At 47.8% G+C, this 16,140-nt stretch overlaps 1 protein-coding gene across 1 annotated transcript in view; it reads right to left on the reverse strand.

Moving 5' to 3' along the window:
• The window catches only part of LOC140409133 (hepatocyte nuclear factor 1-alpha-like), a 318,850-nt gene that overhangs the window by 104,084 nt on the left and 198,626 nt on the right, over positions 1–16,140 (reverse strand). Inside the window, exon 7 of the mRNA XM_072497293.1 lies at positions 15,030–15,221. Within this exon, the coding sequence (XP_072353394.1) occupies positions 15,030–15,221 (192 nt within the window). The remainder of the gene's footprint in view (positions 1–15,029; positions 15,222–16,140) is intronic.

The following is a 16,140-nucleotide window of genomic DNA, read 5'->3' on the forward strand; positions in this document are numbered from 1 at the left end:
GAGCCCAAGTGGTAGTGGTGAAAACTGGGGAGAAAAACAGGATGGTCGTGACTACAGTCAGACCATCAATCGGTATACGCAGCTCGACGCGTACCCCCTCCCACGCACATCTGATATGGTCAATCAGATTGCACAGTACCGGGTCTTCTTGACAGTGGACCTGAAATCTGCCTACCACCAGTTCCCCATTCGCAAGGCGGACCGCCAGTACACCGCGTTTGAAGCGGACGGCCGCCTTTTACAGTTCCTTAGGGTTCCCTTCGGCGTCACTAACGGGGTCTTGGTCTTCCAATGGAAGATGGACCAAATGGTTGACTGGTACGGACTGCGGGCCACTTTCCCGGACCTGGATAACGTCACCATCTGCGGCCATGACCAGCAGGACCATGACGTTAACCGTTCCAAATTCCTCCACACCGTCAAACTGCTCAACCTAACCTACAACAAGGGGAAGTGCGTGTTCAGCACGAACCGATTAGCCATCCTCGGCTATGTGATTCAGAACGGAGTTCTATGGCCCGACCCCGATCGCATGCGCCCCCTCATGGAACTCCCCCTTCCCCACTGCTCCAAGGCCATCAAACGTTGCCTGGGGTTCTTCTCGTACTACGCCCAGTAGGTCCCTACCTATGCGGACAAGGCCCACCCACTCATTCACTCCACAGTTTTTCGATGGCCGAGGCTCACCAGGCCTTCAACCGTATCAAGGTCGACATCGGCAAGGCCGCGATGCATGCGGTCGACGAGACGCTCCCCATCCAAGTCGAGATCGATGCATCAGACGTCGCTTTGGCCGCCACCCTCAACCAGGCAGGCAGGCCCATGGCCTTCTTTTCCCGCACCCTCCATGCCTCTGAAATTTGGCCCTTTTCTGTCGAAAAGGAGGCCCAAGCTATCGTTGAAGATGTGCGGCATTGGAGGCATTACCTGGCCGGCAGGAGATTCACTCTCCTCACTGACCAACGGTCGGTTGCCTTCATGTTTAACAACACACAGTGGGGTAAGATCAAAAATGATAAGATCTTGAGGAGGAAGATCAAGCTCTCCACCTACAATTACGAGATTTTGTATCGACCCGGTAAGCTCAATGAGCCCCCCGATGCCCTGTCCTGAGGTACATGTGCCAGCGCACAAGTGGACAGGCTCCGGACCCTGCATGACGATCTCTGTCACCCAGGGGTCACCCGCTTTTATCACTTCATAAAGGCCCGCAATCTACCCTACTCCATCGAGGAAGTCAGGGCTATCACCAGAGACTGCCAGGTCTGCACGGAGTGTAAACCGCACTTCTACCGGCCAGACAGTGCGCGCCTGGTAAAGCTTCCCGCCCCTTTGAACGCCTCAGCGTGGACTTCAAAGGGCCCCTCCCCTCCACTGACCGCATGTACTTTCTTTTTTTTTAAAAAATATTTTTATTTGCCTCCTTTTTCACATTTTCTCCCGCATTTACACCCATCAACAATAAAAAATAATCAGCAACAGATATGTCAATCCCCATAACAACAATAACGATCCCATCCTCCCACCAACCCCCAAACATCAGCCCGCATGTTTACATAAACAAATGACAAAAAGGAATCATGGATTACCCATAGTCACCCTTAATATACACAGCGCCCTCCCCCCCAACCCTCCCACCCCCCCCCCCCCCCCACCCCCACCCCCAACTAATGTTCGATGTTATCCAGTTCTTGAAAGTGCATAATAAATAGTGCCCATGACTTGTAGAACCCCTCCGAGCTTCCCCTCAGTTCGAACTTCACCTTCTCAAGGGTCAAGTATTCCAACAGGTCCCCCCGTCATGCCAGGGCACTGGGTGGAGAGGCTGCTCTCCATCCCAGCAGGATCCGCCTTCGGGCGATCAACGAGGCGAAGGCTATGATATCTGCCTCCGCACCCGTTTCCAACCCTGCCTGGTCCGACACCCCGAATATGGCCTCCCGGGGACCCGGGTCCAGTTTCACATGCACCACCTTGGAAACTACCCTAAACACCTCCTTCCAGTAATCCTCTAGCTTTGGACAGGACCAAAACATATGAACGTGATTAGCGGGGCCCCCTCACAACGCTCACACACATCCTCTACTCCTTCAAAAAATCGGCTCATCCTCGCCCTCGTGAGGTGCGCTCTATATACCACCTTCAGCTATATCTGCACCAACCTCGCACATGAGGTGGAGGCATTCACTCTCCGGAGCACCTCACACCAGACCCCCTCCTCCATAACCTCTCCCAGCTCTTCCTCCCACTTTCTTTGATCCTTTCCAGTGGTGCCTTATCCTCTTCCAAAATAGCTCCGTACACCGCTGACACTGCCCCCTTCTCCAGTCCCCTTGTCGTCAGCACCTCCTCCAGCAATGTGGAGGCCGGTTCCTCTAGGAAGCTCTGTATCTGCTTCCTGGCAAAATCCCGAACCTGCATGTACCTAAACACTTCTCCGGAATGCGGCGATTAGGGGCTTTTCACAGTAACTTCATTTGAAGCCTACTTGTGACAGTAAGCGATTTTCATTTCATTTTTCCATACCGATGACCACAGTTTCCCCGGGCTACCATCTGTTAGCATAAAGAGCACAAGGAGCATAACTTTCCAGGGAGCAGGGCCCATGTCAGCAGGAGATGGAAGACTCAACATCAGATATGGATACGGAAAGTATGGTCAGAGACATTTTCCGTGATAATTGATGAGCCCTTGGAATGACCTTAGCTCTGCCATGTTCTCGGGTCCGCTCAAAGGCTCAGACTTTCTCCTCTACCAGATGCAAACCATCTTTGTCAACCCGGTATCCCAGGTATATAACTTCTTTCATCTAAAAGATGCACTTGCCTTTCTTCAGGCAGACACCTGCAAATCGATGAAGGCCTTCTTCTAGATTGTCCAGGTGTTCCCTCTCAGTGGCTCTGGTAATAAGTACATCATTCAGATAACCAGCCACCCTGGGGAACCCTTGAAGAATGGTTTCTATTTCCCGCTGGAAAATTGCACATGATGATGACACCCCGAATGGGAGGCGGGTGTACTCATACAATCCTGTGTCGGTATTAATGGTGATGTATTTTCCAGACACCGTGTCCAACTCCAACTGGAGTAACGCCTGGCTCATGTCCAGCTTTGTGAATCAGTGGGTCCCAGCCAGCTTCGCGTATTAGGTCTCCCACACATAGCAAGAGGTAGCTGTCCAAGAGGGACTGTCATTTTATAGTCACCACATAAGCAGACGGACTTGTCTGGCTTCAGCACCGGGACCACTGGTTCTGCTCATTCTGCGAATTGGACTGGCATATAATACCCACGTTTTCCAGCCAGCTCAACCCGTTGTTCACCTTCAATAAAAAGGTGTATGGGACTGGGCAGGCCCTAAAATATTTGGGTTGGGCATTGGGTCTAAGTACGTTTTAGCCATGGCCCCCTTTTATCTTCTCTAGGCCTTCCTGGAAATCTCCCTGGTATTTTCCCAGGATCACAGACAATCCGCCTGTACCCATTCTAAAGTTCTGTTGCCAATCTCTGAAACTAGTCACGGCCCTGAAGGCTGGGTTCGGGTCCCTTCACCACTTCCAGTGAAATGAAAAAAAAAATGAAATAAAAATTGCTTATTGTCACAAATAGGCTTCAAATGAAGTGACTGTGAAAAGCCCCTAGTCGCCACATTCCGGCGCCTGTTTGGGGAGGCTGGTACGGGAATTGAACCTGCGCTGCTGGCCTGCCTTGGTCTGCTTTAAAAGCCAGCTATTTAGCCCTGTGCTAAACCAGCCCCAGTATCTCATTGTGGGCGAGATCCAGATCGCGAGATTTAACGGCCTGGTCGCATCACGAGTCGGGGGCAGCAAGGCCAGTAAATCATGCCCAATGCTTCAGATCAATGACCTCTCATCAGAAAGCAAGTCCTGACACGGGAATATTTTTGGTTGCCACTCAAGTGAAGTGATAACAGAGGAATTTAAGAAGCATTTTTTTTTTTGGATGTGACATTAAACCCAGGCCCTATCTGCCCTCTCGGGTAGATGTAAGAGACCTAAAGGCACTATTTCACTGGGGAGCTCTCGGGCTAATGCTGATCATTCAATGAGACACAATCTCAGACTAAAGGTACGAGCCTTTAATACAGACAGGAAGAGGAATTGCAGCCAGAAGGTGGTGAATCTGTGGAATTGTTTGCCGCAGAAGGTTATGGAGGCCAAATCACTGAGTGTCTTTAAGACAGAGATAGTTAGGTTTTTGATCAATAAGGGCGATCAGGGGTTATGGGGGGAAGGCAGGAGAATGGGGATGAGAAAAATATCAGCCATGATTGAATGTCGGAGCAGACTCGATGGGCCAAGTGGCCTAATTCTGCTCCTATGTCTTATGGTCTTAATCCACAGCACTAAAATAGATGATCCAGTCATTTATCACACTGCTGTTTGCTGTGCAGGAATTGGCTGCCATGTTTCCTAAATTGTAACAGTGACGGCCTTGTTTAATTATCTGTGAAGCATCCTGGGACATCCTGATGGCATGTGTGGCACTGTATGTGATTCTAAAACAATGGCGGATTTATTGATTTGCTATGTAGGGTGACTACTTTGTGTACATACAGGTCGGCACTGAGCAGAGCAACTGGGACAACGTTATGTTTCTGTCCATTGGTTTGGCGACTGTATCCCCCTCACTGACTGGAATTCCAGTCTGCCAGTGGTGCGTTTTGCATGCTCTTGACCAGACCACAATGTGGGGCACTGTGAAAGCAGAGCTCATACCACAGCAAGGAGTCGGGGTTGGGTGGAGGCCCATTAAATGCCAGCCACTTAGAGCAATTGATCAGGGCTTTAAGAATTTCCACAGAGCTCAATGGCCCTGCACACTAGCCGGAACTGAGGGAGCGAGGAATATGAAATGGTCAAAGAACAAAAGATGGAAAAGTATCATTTTGGGCACAATCATCATTTGCTTTTTCTTTCAGTTTTCTGAAGACAAATGGATACATTTTCATTAAAATGGCATCAGTTTTGATCCTTTCCAATTTTTTTACTGTGCAAAAGTTTAAAATCAGACTATCGCCCCTTCTAAAGGTACAGTGAGCGTTTCCTGTCCAGTACGTTTGTTGCTGACTATGATGGGCTGTAGGTTCATAGGTACATTTGGGAGTCGGTTTAGCTCAGTTGGCTGGACAGCTGGTTTGTGATGCAGAGCAAGCATGGATTCAATTCCCATACCGGCTGAAGTTATTCATGATGGCCCTGCCTTCCCCACCTTCCCCCTTGCTTGAGGTGTGGTGATCCTCAGGTTAAATCACTACCAGTCTGCTCTTTTTCCCCCCACAGCCTATGGTTATCTGGGACAATGATGACTTTACGTTCTCTATTCATGGATTTGAGATTTAGAGAGGGTAAAAGGGCAGGGAAATGGGATTCATTTTGAGACTTCACCTGGTACTGGACCTGGTATTGGGGAATGAGCCCGGCCAGGTGGTAGATGTTTCAGTAGGGGAGCATTTCGGTAACAGTGACCACAATTCAGTAAGTTTTAAAGTACTGGTGGACAAGGATAAGAGTGGTCCTAGGATGAATGTGCTAAATTGGGGGAAGGCTAATTATAACAATATTAGGCGGGAACTGAAGAACATAGATTGGGGGCGGATGTTTGAGGGCAAATCAACATCTGACATGTGGGAGGCTTTCAAGTGTCAGTTGAAAGGAATTCAGGACCGGCATGTTCCTGTGAGGAAGAAGGATAAATACGGCAATTTTCGGGAACCTTGGATAACGAGAGATATTGTAGGCCTCGTCAAAAAGAAAAAGGAGGCATTTGTCAGGGCTAAAAGGCTGGGAACAGACGAAGCCTGCGTGGAATATTAGGAAAGTAGGAAGGAACTTAAGCAAGGAGTCAGGAGGGCTAGAAGGGGTCACGAAAAGTCATTGGCAAATAGGGTTAAGGAAAATCCCAAAGCATTTTACACGTACATAAAATGCAAGAGGGTAGCCAGGGAAAGGGTTGGCACACTGAAGGATAGGCAAGGGAATCTATGTGTGGAGCCAGAGGAAATGGGCGAGGTACTAAATGAATACTTTGCATCAGTATTCACCAAAGAGAAGAAATTGGTAGATGTTGAGTCTGGAGAAGGGTGTGTAGATAGCCTGGGTCACATTGAGATCCAAAAAGACGAGGTGTTAGGTGTCTTAAAAAATATTAAGGTAGATAAGTCCCCAGGGCCTGATGGGATCTACCCCAGAATACTGAAGGAGGCTGGAGAGGAAATTGCTGAGGCCTTGACAGAAATCTTTGGATCCTCACTGTCTTCAAGGGATGTCCCGGAGGACTGTCAGAGGATACAGCAGGATTTAGATTGTTTGGAGACTTGGGCGGAGAGATGGCAGATGGAGTTTAATCCGGACAAATGTGAGGTAATGCATTTTGGAAGGTCTAATGCAGGTAGGGAATATACAGTGAATGGTAGAACCCTCAAGAGTATTGAAAGTCAAAGAGATCTAGGAGTACAGGTCCACAGGTCATTGAAAGGGGCAACACGGGTGGAGAAGGTAGTCAAGAAGGCATACGGCATGCTTGCCTTCATTGGCCGGGGCATTAAGTATAAGAATTGGCAAGTCATGTTGCAGCTGTATAGAATCTTAGTTAGGCCACACTTGGAGTATAGTGTTCAATTCTGGTCGCCACACTACCAGAGGGATGTGGAGGCTTTAGAGAGGGTACAGAAGAGATTTACCAGAATGTTGCCTGGTATGGAGGGCATTAGCTATGAGGAGCAATTGAATAAACTCGGTTTGTTCTCACTGGAACGAAGGAGGTTGAGGGGAGACCTGATAGAGGTATACAAAATTATGAGGGGCATAGACAGAGTGGATAGTCAGAGGCTTTTCCCCAGGGTAGAGGGGTCAATTACTAGGGGGCATAGGTTTAAGGTGAGAGGGGCAAGGTTTAGAGTAGATGTACGAGGCAAGTTTTTTACGCAGAGGGTAGTGGGTGCCTGGAACTCGCTACCGGAGGAGGTGGTGGAAGCAGGGACGATAGTGACATTTAAGGAGCATCTTGACAAATACATGAATAGGATGGGAATAGAGGGATACGGACCCAGGAAGTGTAGAAGATTGTAGTTTAGTCGGGCAGCATGGTCGGCACGGGCTTGGAGGGCCGAAGGGCCTGTTCCTGTGCTGTACATTTCTTTGTTCTTTGTTCTTGTTCTGCAAAGAGACAGTACAGCCACAATGGGCCAAATGGCCTCCTCCTGTGCTGTAACCTTCTATAATTCTGTTCAAAGACATTGGATGTTGTCTGATGTCAAGCCCCAGTGTCCTTTGTTTTTATCTGCACCTGGAGAGTATGGGCCCGATTCTCCCAAAACATTTCAAAGTTAATTTGTGGCGGGTTTTTCACGGAGTTCATGCGAGCGTCCAACATGGCAGGAGATTCGCACCCTATGTGTCGGAAGAATATTCTCATATTGCTGAATGTATGGAGTATCGGGAGCTATGAGGATTTGGCTCAATTTGTGATGCCCCATGGTAGCTGAATAAAGAATAGAAACCTTTAGGAAAGCAGCTAGCTGACTTGTGGAGCATGATCCTTAAGGAGAAGGAAGAAGAAGGTTGCTTTGTTTATACTCAAAGATGCAAGTGTAGTCCCCAACAACAACAACTTATATTGATATGGCACCTATGATGTAACGAAATGTGCCAGGAATGTGCACGGGCATTGTAAAACAAAATTTTACATTGCGCCACTTCAGGAGATATTCTGGGTACTAACTACTGGCTGTGCCCCTGTTTGTATGAATGGGAGCGTGGCCGGTAGATGCCGGGAGATCCCTCTTCTGTGATCGACCCAGCGCGTCACGCCTTGTACGATCTAATGGGATCTTGTAAGACGTTGTGATTTGAATCCTGGGTGGGATCAGTATTTGGCAAAACTACATATTAGAGTGAGACCGTCGCACTCAAATGTGTATTCGCTGGATCTACCAAGGCCCTGGGATCTAATGCCATTGCTTTAGAGATTTCAGGCAAGTGCCGTTCAGTGCTGATCTCCACAAACGTGGACCAGATGGGACGGCATTTGGGGGGTCTCCTAAGGGATTGGAACCCCTCCCAGATAGTTGCCCTCTGGGCAGGATGGCACCCAGGCTCTGCTGATGCCACCCAGGCACCATGGCACTGGCAGCCTGGCACCATGGCAGTGCCACCTGGGTGGCAGCCTGGCACTACCAAGGTGGCCAGGTGGTGCTGGCTGGGGCACTACCAATGTCATGTTTCGTGGATCAGGCTTGGGGGTTCCCTGCCCATGTGAGGTGGAGTGCAGGGGGCCCCTGAGGACCCCCTTATAGGACGCCGGCGCATGAGGGGGGCGGTCGAGAGAGATTGGGAGCTTTCCAGTGCAGAAAATGGGACTAAGTGCAGCCTCGGCGGGGCGTTCCCTGTGGAGGCCCCGGTTGCAACAAAGTCTCGTTAGATAGTGTGGTCTTTCTCAGCGCTGTGAGCACCGGCCAACATCCTTGTCGGAATTCGGTTATATCATGCCCGAGGTCAGGTGGCCAAATCAGTTTGATTAAAATAGTCAGTTTTAACAAGTGTCTTATTCCCCCCCAGTTTTCTCTGCAAAATTCTATTCCAAAGTACAATTGTGTATACCCATTCATGGTGACGAATTCCTATTGAGTGATTGCAGAATTTAAAATCTTATCATCTCAGAATACCAAGGGTCAATCATCATGGAAGGGCACAAGCTCCAGATTCTCAGCTGTGCAGTGAGTGAACTTTGTGTTCCTTCAACTACAACTTGCATTTATATAGCACCTTTAATATAGCCAAGGTGCTCGGAGCACCATGGAACAAATTTGACATGGGGAGTTTTTAAGGTAAGCTTGGGCAAAAAAGGGTAGTTTTTAAGGAGCATCCAGAAGAGGAGAGCAAGGCAGAGAGGGTGAAGGAACAAATTCCAGAGATCAGAGACAAGGCACACAGCTATCACGATAGAGTGGCTAAAATCAGAGATGTTCCTGTGGTCAGAATTAAGAGTGGTATATACCTTGGAGGATCGTAGGGCCAGGGATTGGATTTCACAGAGAAAGGAGCGAGGTTTAACCAGGAACCAGCGTAGGTCAGAGAGCACAGAGGTGATGGATGAAATGGCTTGGGCAGCAGAATTTTGGATGACCTTAAGTTTACTTGGATTTGACCATGACCTGTTTCTGTTTAATTCAGATGGGGTTTCTCATAAGCTTCACATGGGCTGACTATGCAGTGCTAGTCGGTTTGTGTTTGTGATTATCGATGCTCCAGGATAATTTGCTTGGTAGACTCCATGGGTACAGCTGGCAGTCACTTATGCAAAGTGTGCACTGATGATTTAGTTTAAGAATATTATTGGTCGGGAATCTCAGTTGGGGTCTCGCTTTCACATTTCCATTCAGTCAGATTCTGCATGCGCGTCCCAAAGTAACCATGGTGACTATATGGAATACTGGGTTACCATGCTGCTCCTTAATCTCAGGGGGTGTTGGTTCAGATCCAGCCTAGGAAAACCTAGTCTACATCGACATGCCTTTCATTAAGCTCTCATTGACATTTGCTAACCAGTGACTGTTTGGTTCTTCCTGGTTGCATCCCTGCGACTCTCTCCCACGCCCTATCTCCCAGGCTGCAGCTGGTGATATAGCATGCTGACATTGAAGCCTCGGAGCCTCATGGGGTTGGCCAGTGGGTGTCCTGAAGCTTGCTTAAACAAGTCAAACCCAATCTTGACCCTTAATAATAATAATAATAATCTTTATTATTGTCACAAGTAGGCTTACATTAACACTGCAATGAAGTTACTGTGAAAATCCCCTAGTCGCCACATTCCGGTGCCTGTTTGGATACACACAATGTCCAAATGACCTAACAGCATGTCTTTCGGGACTTGTGGGTGGAAACCAGAGCGTCCGGAGGAAACCCACGCAGACACGGGGAGACTGTGCAGACTCCGCACAGATAGTGACCAGCCGGGAATCAAACCTGGGACCCTGGCGCTGTGAAGCCACAGTGCTAACCACAGTGCTAACAAATTTGGCAATGTGCAACACAGATAAGGTCGCAAAGTTTTGATACAGCATCCTTAGAAAAAAATCTCCTTTGCTATCTGTCAGATAACTAAATCTGGTTAAATAAAAATAAATTGCAAGTATATTTGTGACCAATATACTGGGAGTAATTGTTTTTTTCATACGCCTCCTCTATGACTTAGGTTCTTATGCAACTGAGACCCGAACAGTGGGATCTTCTTGTAATAGGTTGTGGAAAGTGAGGAATCGAAACCCCACCTCTATCTAGACTCAAGTGTATTAAGCACCACGGTTTTCTTTAAACCAGTCAATGCTTGTTCCTGAATTGGTCCCCATTCCTATACCTTTAAGGAAACCATTGTCGATTGTTGTAAAAACCCATCTGGTGCAGTAATATCCTTTAGAAAAGGAAATTTGTTGTCCTTACCTAGTCTGGCTTACATGTGACTCCAGATCTACAGCAATGTGTTTGACTCTTAAATGCCGTCAGGGATGGGCAATAAATGCTGACCCAGCCAGTGACGCCCACATCCCATGAACGAAACAAAAAAGAGAGTAATGGCATTGTTCTTGTTTTATCTGCAAAACTTCGATGCATTCCCCACGATAGCCCAGCTCTCCCAATAGTACCCCAAAAACACATCAACTAGCATTGGTGCTTTGTCTAAACCTGATATTGTCCATTACCTGTCAGGATGCAAGCTCTCCAATTATGCAGACACACTTTACCCAGAACCTAACAATTTGACCTTCCCTTGGATTCATCTTTACACCGTTATTGATGTCACAGTTCTTTAAGAAGTGTGCAATATTCTTCCATTGTCTCCGTTTGGAGAGCGATGTTGTTCACATATTAAAGATGCAGGTTTTGTAGGATCTGCAAGTACATTGCGGAGGATTGGGTGAAAGATCGGTGGCACATTCTGAAAAACCAAGATGCCAGGAAATCCAAGTCTATTGTTGGTCGCAAAGAATAAAAAAGGCAAGAACAGGAGTAGACCACTCGGCCCATCGAGCCTGCTCCATCATTCAATACGATCATGGCTGATCTTGGGCTTCAACTCTATTTTCCCACCGCCTCCCCATGTTCTTTAATTACCTGAGATACTAAAGCTCTGTCTATCCCGGCCTTAAATGTATTCAATGGTGGACCATCCACAACCCTCTGGGGTAGATAATTCAAAAGATTCACAACCCTTTGAGTGAAGACATTTCTCCTCATCGCAGTCTTAATTGATTGGCCCCTTATTCTGAAACTCTGCACCCATGTTTTAGATTCCCCAACCAGCGGAAATAACCTCTCTGTGTCCGCCCTATCGAGCCCCTTCAGAGTTTTGAAGGCTGCAATGAGATAGCAACTCACTCTTCCAAACTCCAGAGAATATAAATCCAATTTGCTCATCCTCCCATCACAGGACAAACCTCCTCATCCCAGGGTCTAATTTAGTGAACCTTTGCTGTATCGCCTCCAATGCAAGTTTATCCTTTCTTAAATGTGGAGACCAAAACTGCACACAGTATTCCAGATGTGGTCTTACCAAAACCCTATATAAATGTAGCAAGACTTATTTATTCCTGTACTCCAATCTCCTTGAAATAAAGGCCAACCATGTCTTTTGCCTTCTTACTTGCTTGCTGCACTCACATGCTAACTTTCTGCGTTCCTCGCACAAGCACATCGAAGTCTCTTTGGACATCAACACTTACAAGTTTCTCATCTTTTAAAATATATTCCACTTCTTACGAACAAAGAAAATAATTTATACTGGCACAGTTTGTATCAGACATCAACAGCAGAATGAGGTCAGGAAAGAAGAGGTGGAATTTTTTTAATGATTTAAGGAATAGGCAGAAACTAGGTTGATCTAACGCCAGAAAAGGCATGAGAAACTAGAGGCAAGATGCTAAAATTGACATATCTATATGGGAGGGTGAAGCACATTGGGGAGGAAACAGACTTTGCCTTCGCCAGGTGGTGGCGTTCTGTACTGGGGTGGGTGGGGGCGTCCTGCGAGACCCCCCTCCGAGGTACCTTCAGGCCTTGTCCATGTTTGTGAAAACCAGTGCTCGACAGCACCCTGCGGGGTCTCACAGGCGTGACTGTTGCATCCCGGGCGTCGGATGAAAGTGGCATCCGGGTGTTTGAATGAGCCTAATGGAGGCCCAGTGAGGGCGAGATCCAGATCACGTTGGGCGGAGTGAGTCGGTTGACTTGTGATCAGCCCAGCATGGAGCCTGATTTGGGGCTCTCACAGGATTCACCCGGTTCCACTCCGGGCGCAACGCGGTGGCTGAATCGCACCCACAGTATTGGCCTTTGGGATGAAAGAGCATTGAAGTCACCTGTCCAGTATCCTGTGCAGTGGCCCCCATATCATAATAATCCCTTTCTTTAGATCCCATATTATCCAAAACGATCATTTTTTAAAAATCCTAACATGGTACGAAAGAAGAATACAATTTCTTACCAATATGGGTTGGCTTAGTTGATAGCTATCAATTATTAGTCGACAGCAACTTCCAAATCCATGACCTATACCACCTAGAAGGATACGGGCAGCAGATACATGGGAACACCATCATCTGCAAGTTCCCCTCCAAGTCAATCACCATCCTAACTTGGAAAGATATCGGCCGTTCTTTCACTGTCACTGGTCAAACACCTGGAGCTCCCTCCCTAACAGCACTGTGGGTGTACCTACACCACATGGACTGCAGCGGTTCAAGAAGGCAGCTCATCACCAACTTCCCAAGGGCAATTAGGGATGGATAACAAATGCTTGCCGAGCCAATGACACCCACATCCCGTGAAAGAATAATAAAAAATCTTTGCCTCTGCGTTAAGGCCATGAGATCAAGCTCCACCACTGGGCTTGAGCACAAAGTCTGCAACACTGGTGCAGTGCCACATTCTCAGAGCAAGGCAGATTTGGCACTTCCGCCCACTAGGTGTGGGAAAGAGTGGGCTGGGAAAATACGTGCCAAGAGAGTGGAAAATTGCACGGCGAAGAGTGGGAATTGGGCCCTGAAGAACTGGTGCGGAGCTCCAACTCTGAACTTAATGGTAAAACTCTGTGATTTCATGAACTTGTAATGTTCCCTCTTCCTCCGGGGTGACATGGTGGCACAGTGGTTAGCACTGCTGCTTTACAACACCAGGGATCTAGGTTCAATTCTGGCCTTGGGTGACTGTGTGGAATCTACATGTTCTCCCCGTGTCTGTGTGGGTTTACTCCGGGCACTCCGATTTCCTCCCACAGACCAAGATGTGCAGGTTAGGTGGGGTTACAAGGATAGGGCAAGGGAGTGGGCCTGGCTAGGGTGCTCTTTCAGGGGGTCAGTGCAGACTTGATGAGCCGAATGACCTCCTTCTGCACTGTAGGGATTCTATGGTTCGCCAAGTTTAGGGATGGGGACCAGTTAGCTTGATTGGCGAGACGGCTAACACATGTTTCCGAATAATGCCAACAGTGGCATTCCTGTTCTGGCTGAGCTTGATTTGGGAGCTGCCTGCTCTCCCTGTCCTAATGGAAAAACTGGCACTGTTAAAAGCTGCTCCAAGAAAACAGCCAGGAAGGCACTAGGACATAACGAGCCAAAGACCTGCCCTTGGGGAGAGCACACATGGATGAATTAAGTTTAGGAATGTTGAATATGTGTACAACACTGTCTTGAGTTGTCATTTTTTCCCCTGAAACATTTGGTTATCTTTTGCTGCCTTTCGAGGCTGGAATGTTGGCATTCACCAAGGTTAAGAGACTCATTAAACTGCTTGAGGATCACTAAAGTATCGTCATGCCAAGTGGAAATAAAGTAGCAATCACTGCAAATGCTTAGCAGGTCTGTAGAGAATCAGATTTAACGGGCTGAATTTTATCAGGCCTCTGGAGAGAGGCTGGGAGGCGCAAGACCTTGTTAAATGGTGTCATAGAGAAGGAAGGCCGACCGACACCTTCCCACCTCCACAGCATATTCTCAGTGGCGGAATCGCTAGCTGCACAGCCGGCTGCTGACTGAAGGTGGGAAGCCAATTAATGGTCACTTCCTATCCCTGCTAGGAGCGAGGCCATGGCAGCTTCCCATCTTAATAGCAACTCCATTGCCCACAGATCCCGCCCTCCTGTGCCCCCCCCCCCCGCCCACCCAGCAGGAATGGTCGACCTAATAGCTGCAATGCCGCCATTGTAGGGTTCACCCCTATGATTGCCAGGGCCTGTCTACCAGAGCCCAGCACAGTAAATGAAAAGCTCACTTTCCCTTCGAGTGCACCTCAACGTGCGATGTGCCCCTCTTTTTTCCTGCAGTCTCAGCAGTGGCCATCTCCACTGGTGGCACTGCCGAGCTGCTGGCCATCTGATTTGCCTGCCAGCTTTGAGGAGCAGCCGTTGTCCTCAATTGAAGATGGTGGTCGGAGGTGGCTTCTTAATTGACCGCCACCGATAACATCTTACCCAGGGTCCCGCCATTCATCCGTATAGACTCGGGGGGAAATTTGTTCCCCAGTGGTGACATTAACTGGGATTTGAGAAAATTCAGCACAGTGTTTCATGTCAGTGAACTTTTACCAGAAAGACCTTCCTTTGCTACCAGGCCTGGTGAACATTTCCAGCCCTTTCTGTTTTAATTGCAGATTTCTGGCTTCTGCAGTATTTTGCTTTTGTATTATTACAGGTGGCTCATGACTGGCTTATAACTTTGCCACTGAGAAATAGGTTTACACAGGAATTGTGTGTTCCACGTTTTAGTTAGTGGTTGAGGAACGTTGAAGAAAAGCAAGCCTCTTGTGTGGGGGAGAATCCCCCCCCCCCCCCCCCCCTGCTCCCAATACCAGCGGTTCTACACAATATGGGTTATCTCATAAATGGGACAGGACCTGTTGCCAGCTAGACTTTAAATGCAAAATGTTTGGGGGAGTTTTGAGCTAAGTGGCAAATTCCGTAAGATCGCTTTTGAAACCACAACCCACTGGAATGACAATAAACAAGAAGCGTCTCACCATGTGGGTTCTGAAGTTGCGCCATTGTAGCCATGAATGAACTCTGAGCCATGTGACCCTGGACCTGATGCATGATTGGCTGCTGGTGGTGAGCATGTAGTTGCTGTGGAAACTGTACTGGCTGAAGGGTCGTCAGGCTGCCGCCCACGCTGTTAATGATCGGGACATTCTGAGCTTGAGTCGTAGCAAGGCCTGAAAGTACAAAAATAAATATTTGTGTTAGGAAATGTTTTTGCTGGCATACTCCATGTAGTTGGAACCACAGGACACATTAAAGCATTCTAATTCAACGCACATTGTGGGCAAACTGAGGGTTTGTTTTTGTGGGGGAATTATGCTCAACATTAAAGATCCTGTGAGCTTGTGCTGAGGGTTGGAAATAGTTTTTGGATGCTCCCAGCAGCAATAAGTCAGCGATCTACTCCTCCCTCTCAGACTGGGAAGTAAGACTTTACATTTATATCGGGCTCAATTTAACGGAAATTAAACTGAGTCCTATGTTGAGGGCGTTTAGCCGGGTGTTTCCCAGTGCCAAGAATAACCCCGCTATTAGGGTGATGAGGATGCCACCTCGATGAGGACACCCCTACCCGAGGCCATGCTTAGTCCCAATAGTGATGATTTAGTGATGCTGGCTGACGGAAAAATATCAGTCAGGAGACTGGGGAGAACACTCATGCTCTTTTTCCAACACCATATGTGATCCAAGGCCAACGTTTAATGTCTCATCTTGAAATCAACAAATCTGACAGCACTGCACTCCCTCTGTCCTGCACTACTGTGTCTAGATTGCATGCTCAGTGGAACTTGAACCCACAACCTGACTCATAGGCGAGACAGGGTGCGACCAAATGAACGACGGCTGACACCAATCTGGGGATGGCCACAACATAATTATGTATGAATCCATCAACCAAGCTTAATTCATGCATCCAAAATAATCCTGAAGTCCAAAGGAGCATTTAAATGTTTTTATAAATTATTCATCAGTCTTTGCCTTCACTATTCTATCTAAAAGTCTACTCCATATATTAATCACATTCACTGTCAATTTGCATCAATTCTAAATTTACCTTTTACTAGTCTGAGCCTGTATCCAAACAGAAGTAAA

This window comes from Scyliorhinus torazame, chromosome 1 (genome assembly GCF_047496885.1).
Source record: "Scyliorhinus torazame isolate Kashiwa2021f chromosome 1, sScyTor2.1, whole genome shotgun sequence".
Classification (NCBI taxonomy): domain Eukaryota; kingdom Metazoa; phylum Chordata; class Chondrichthyes; order Carcharhiniformes; family Scyliorhinidae; genus Scyliorhinus; species Scyliorhinus torazame.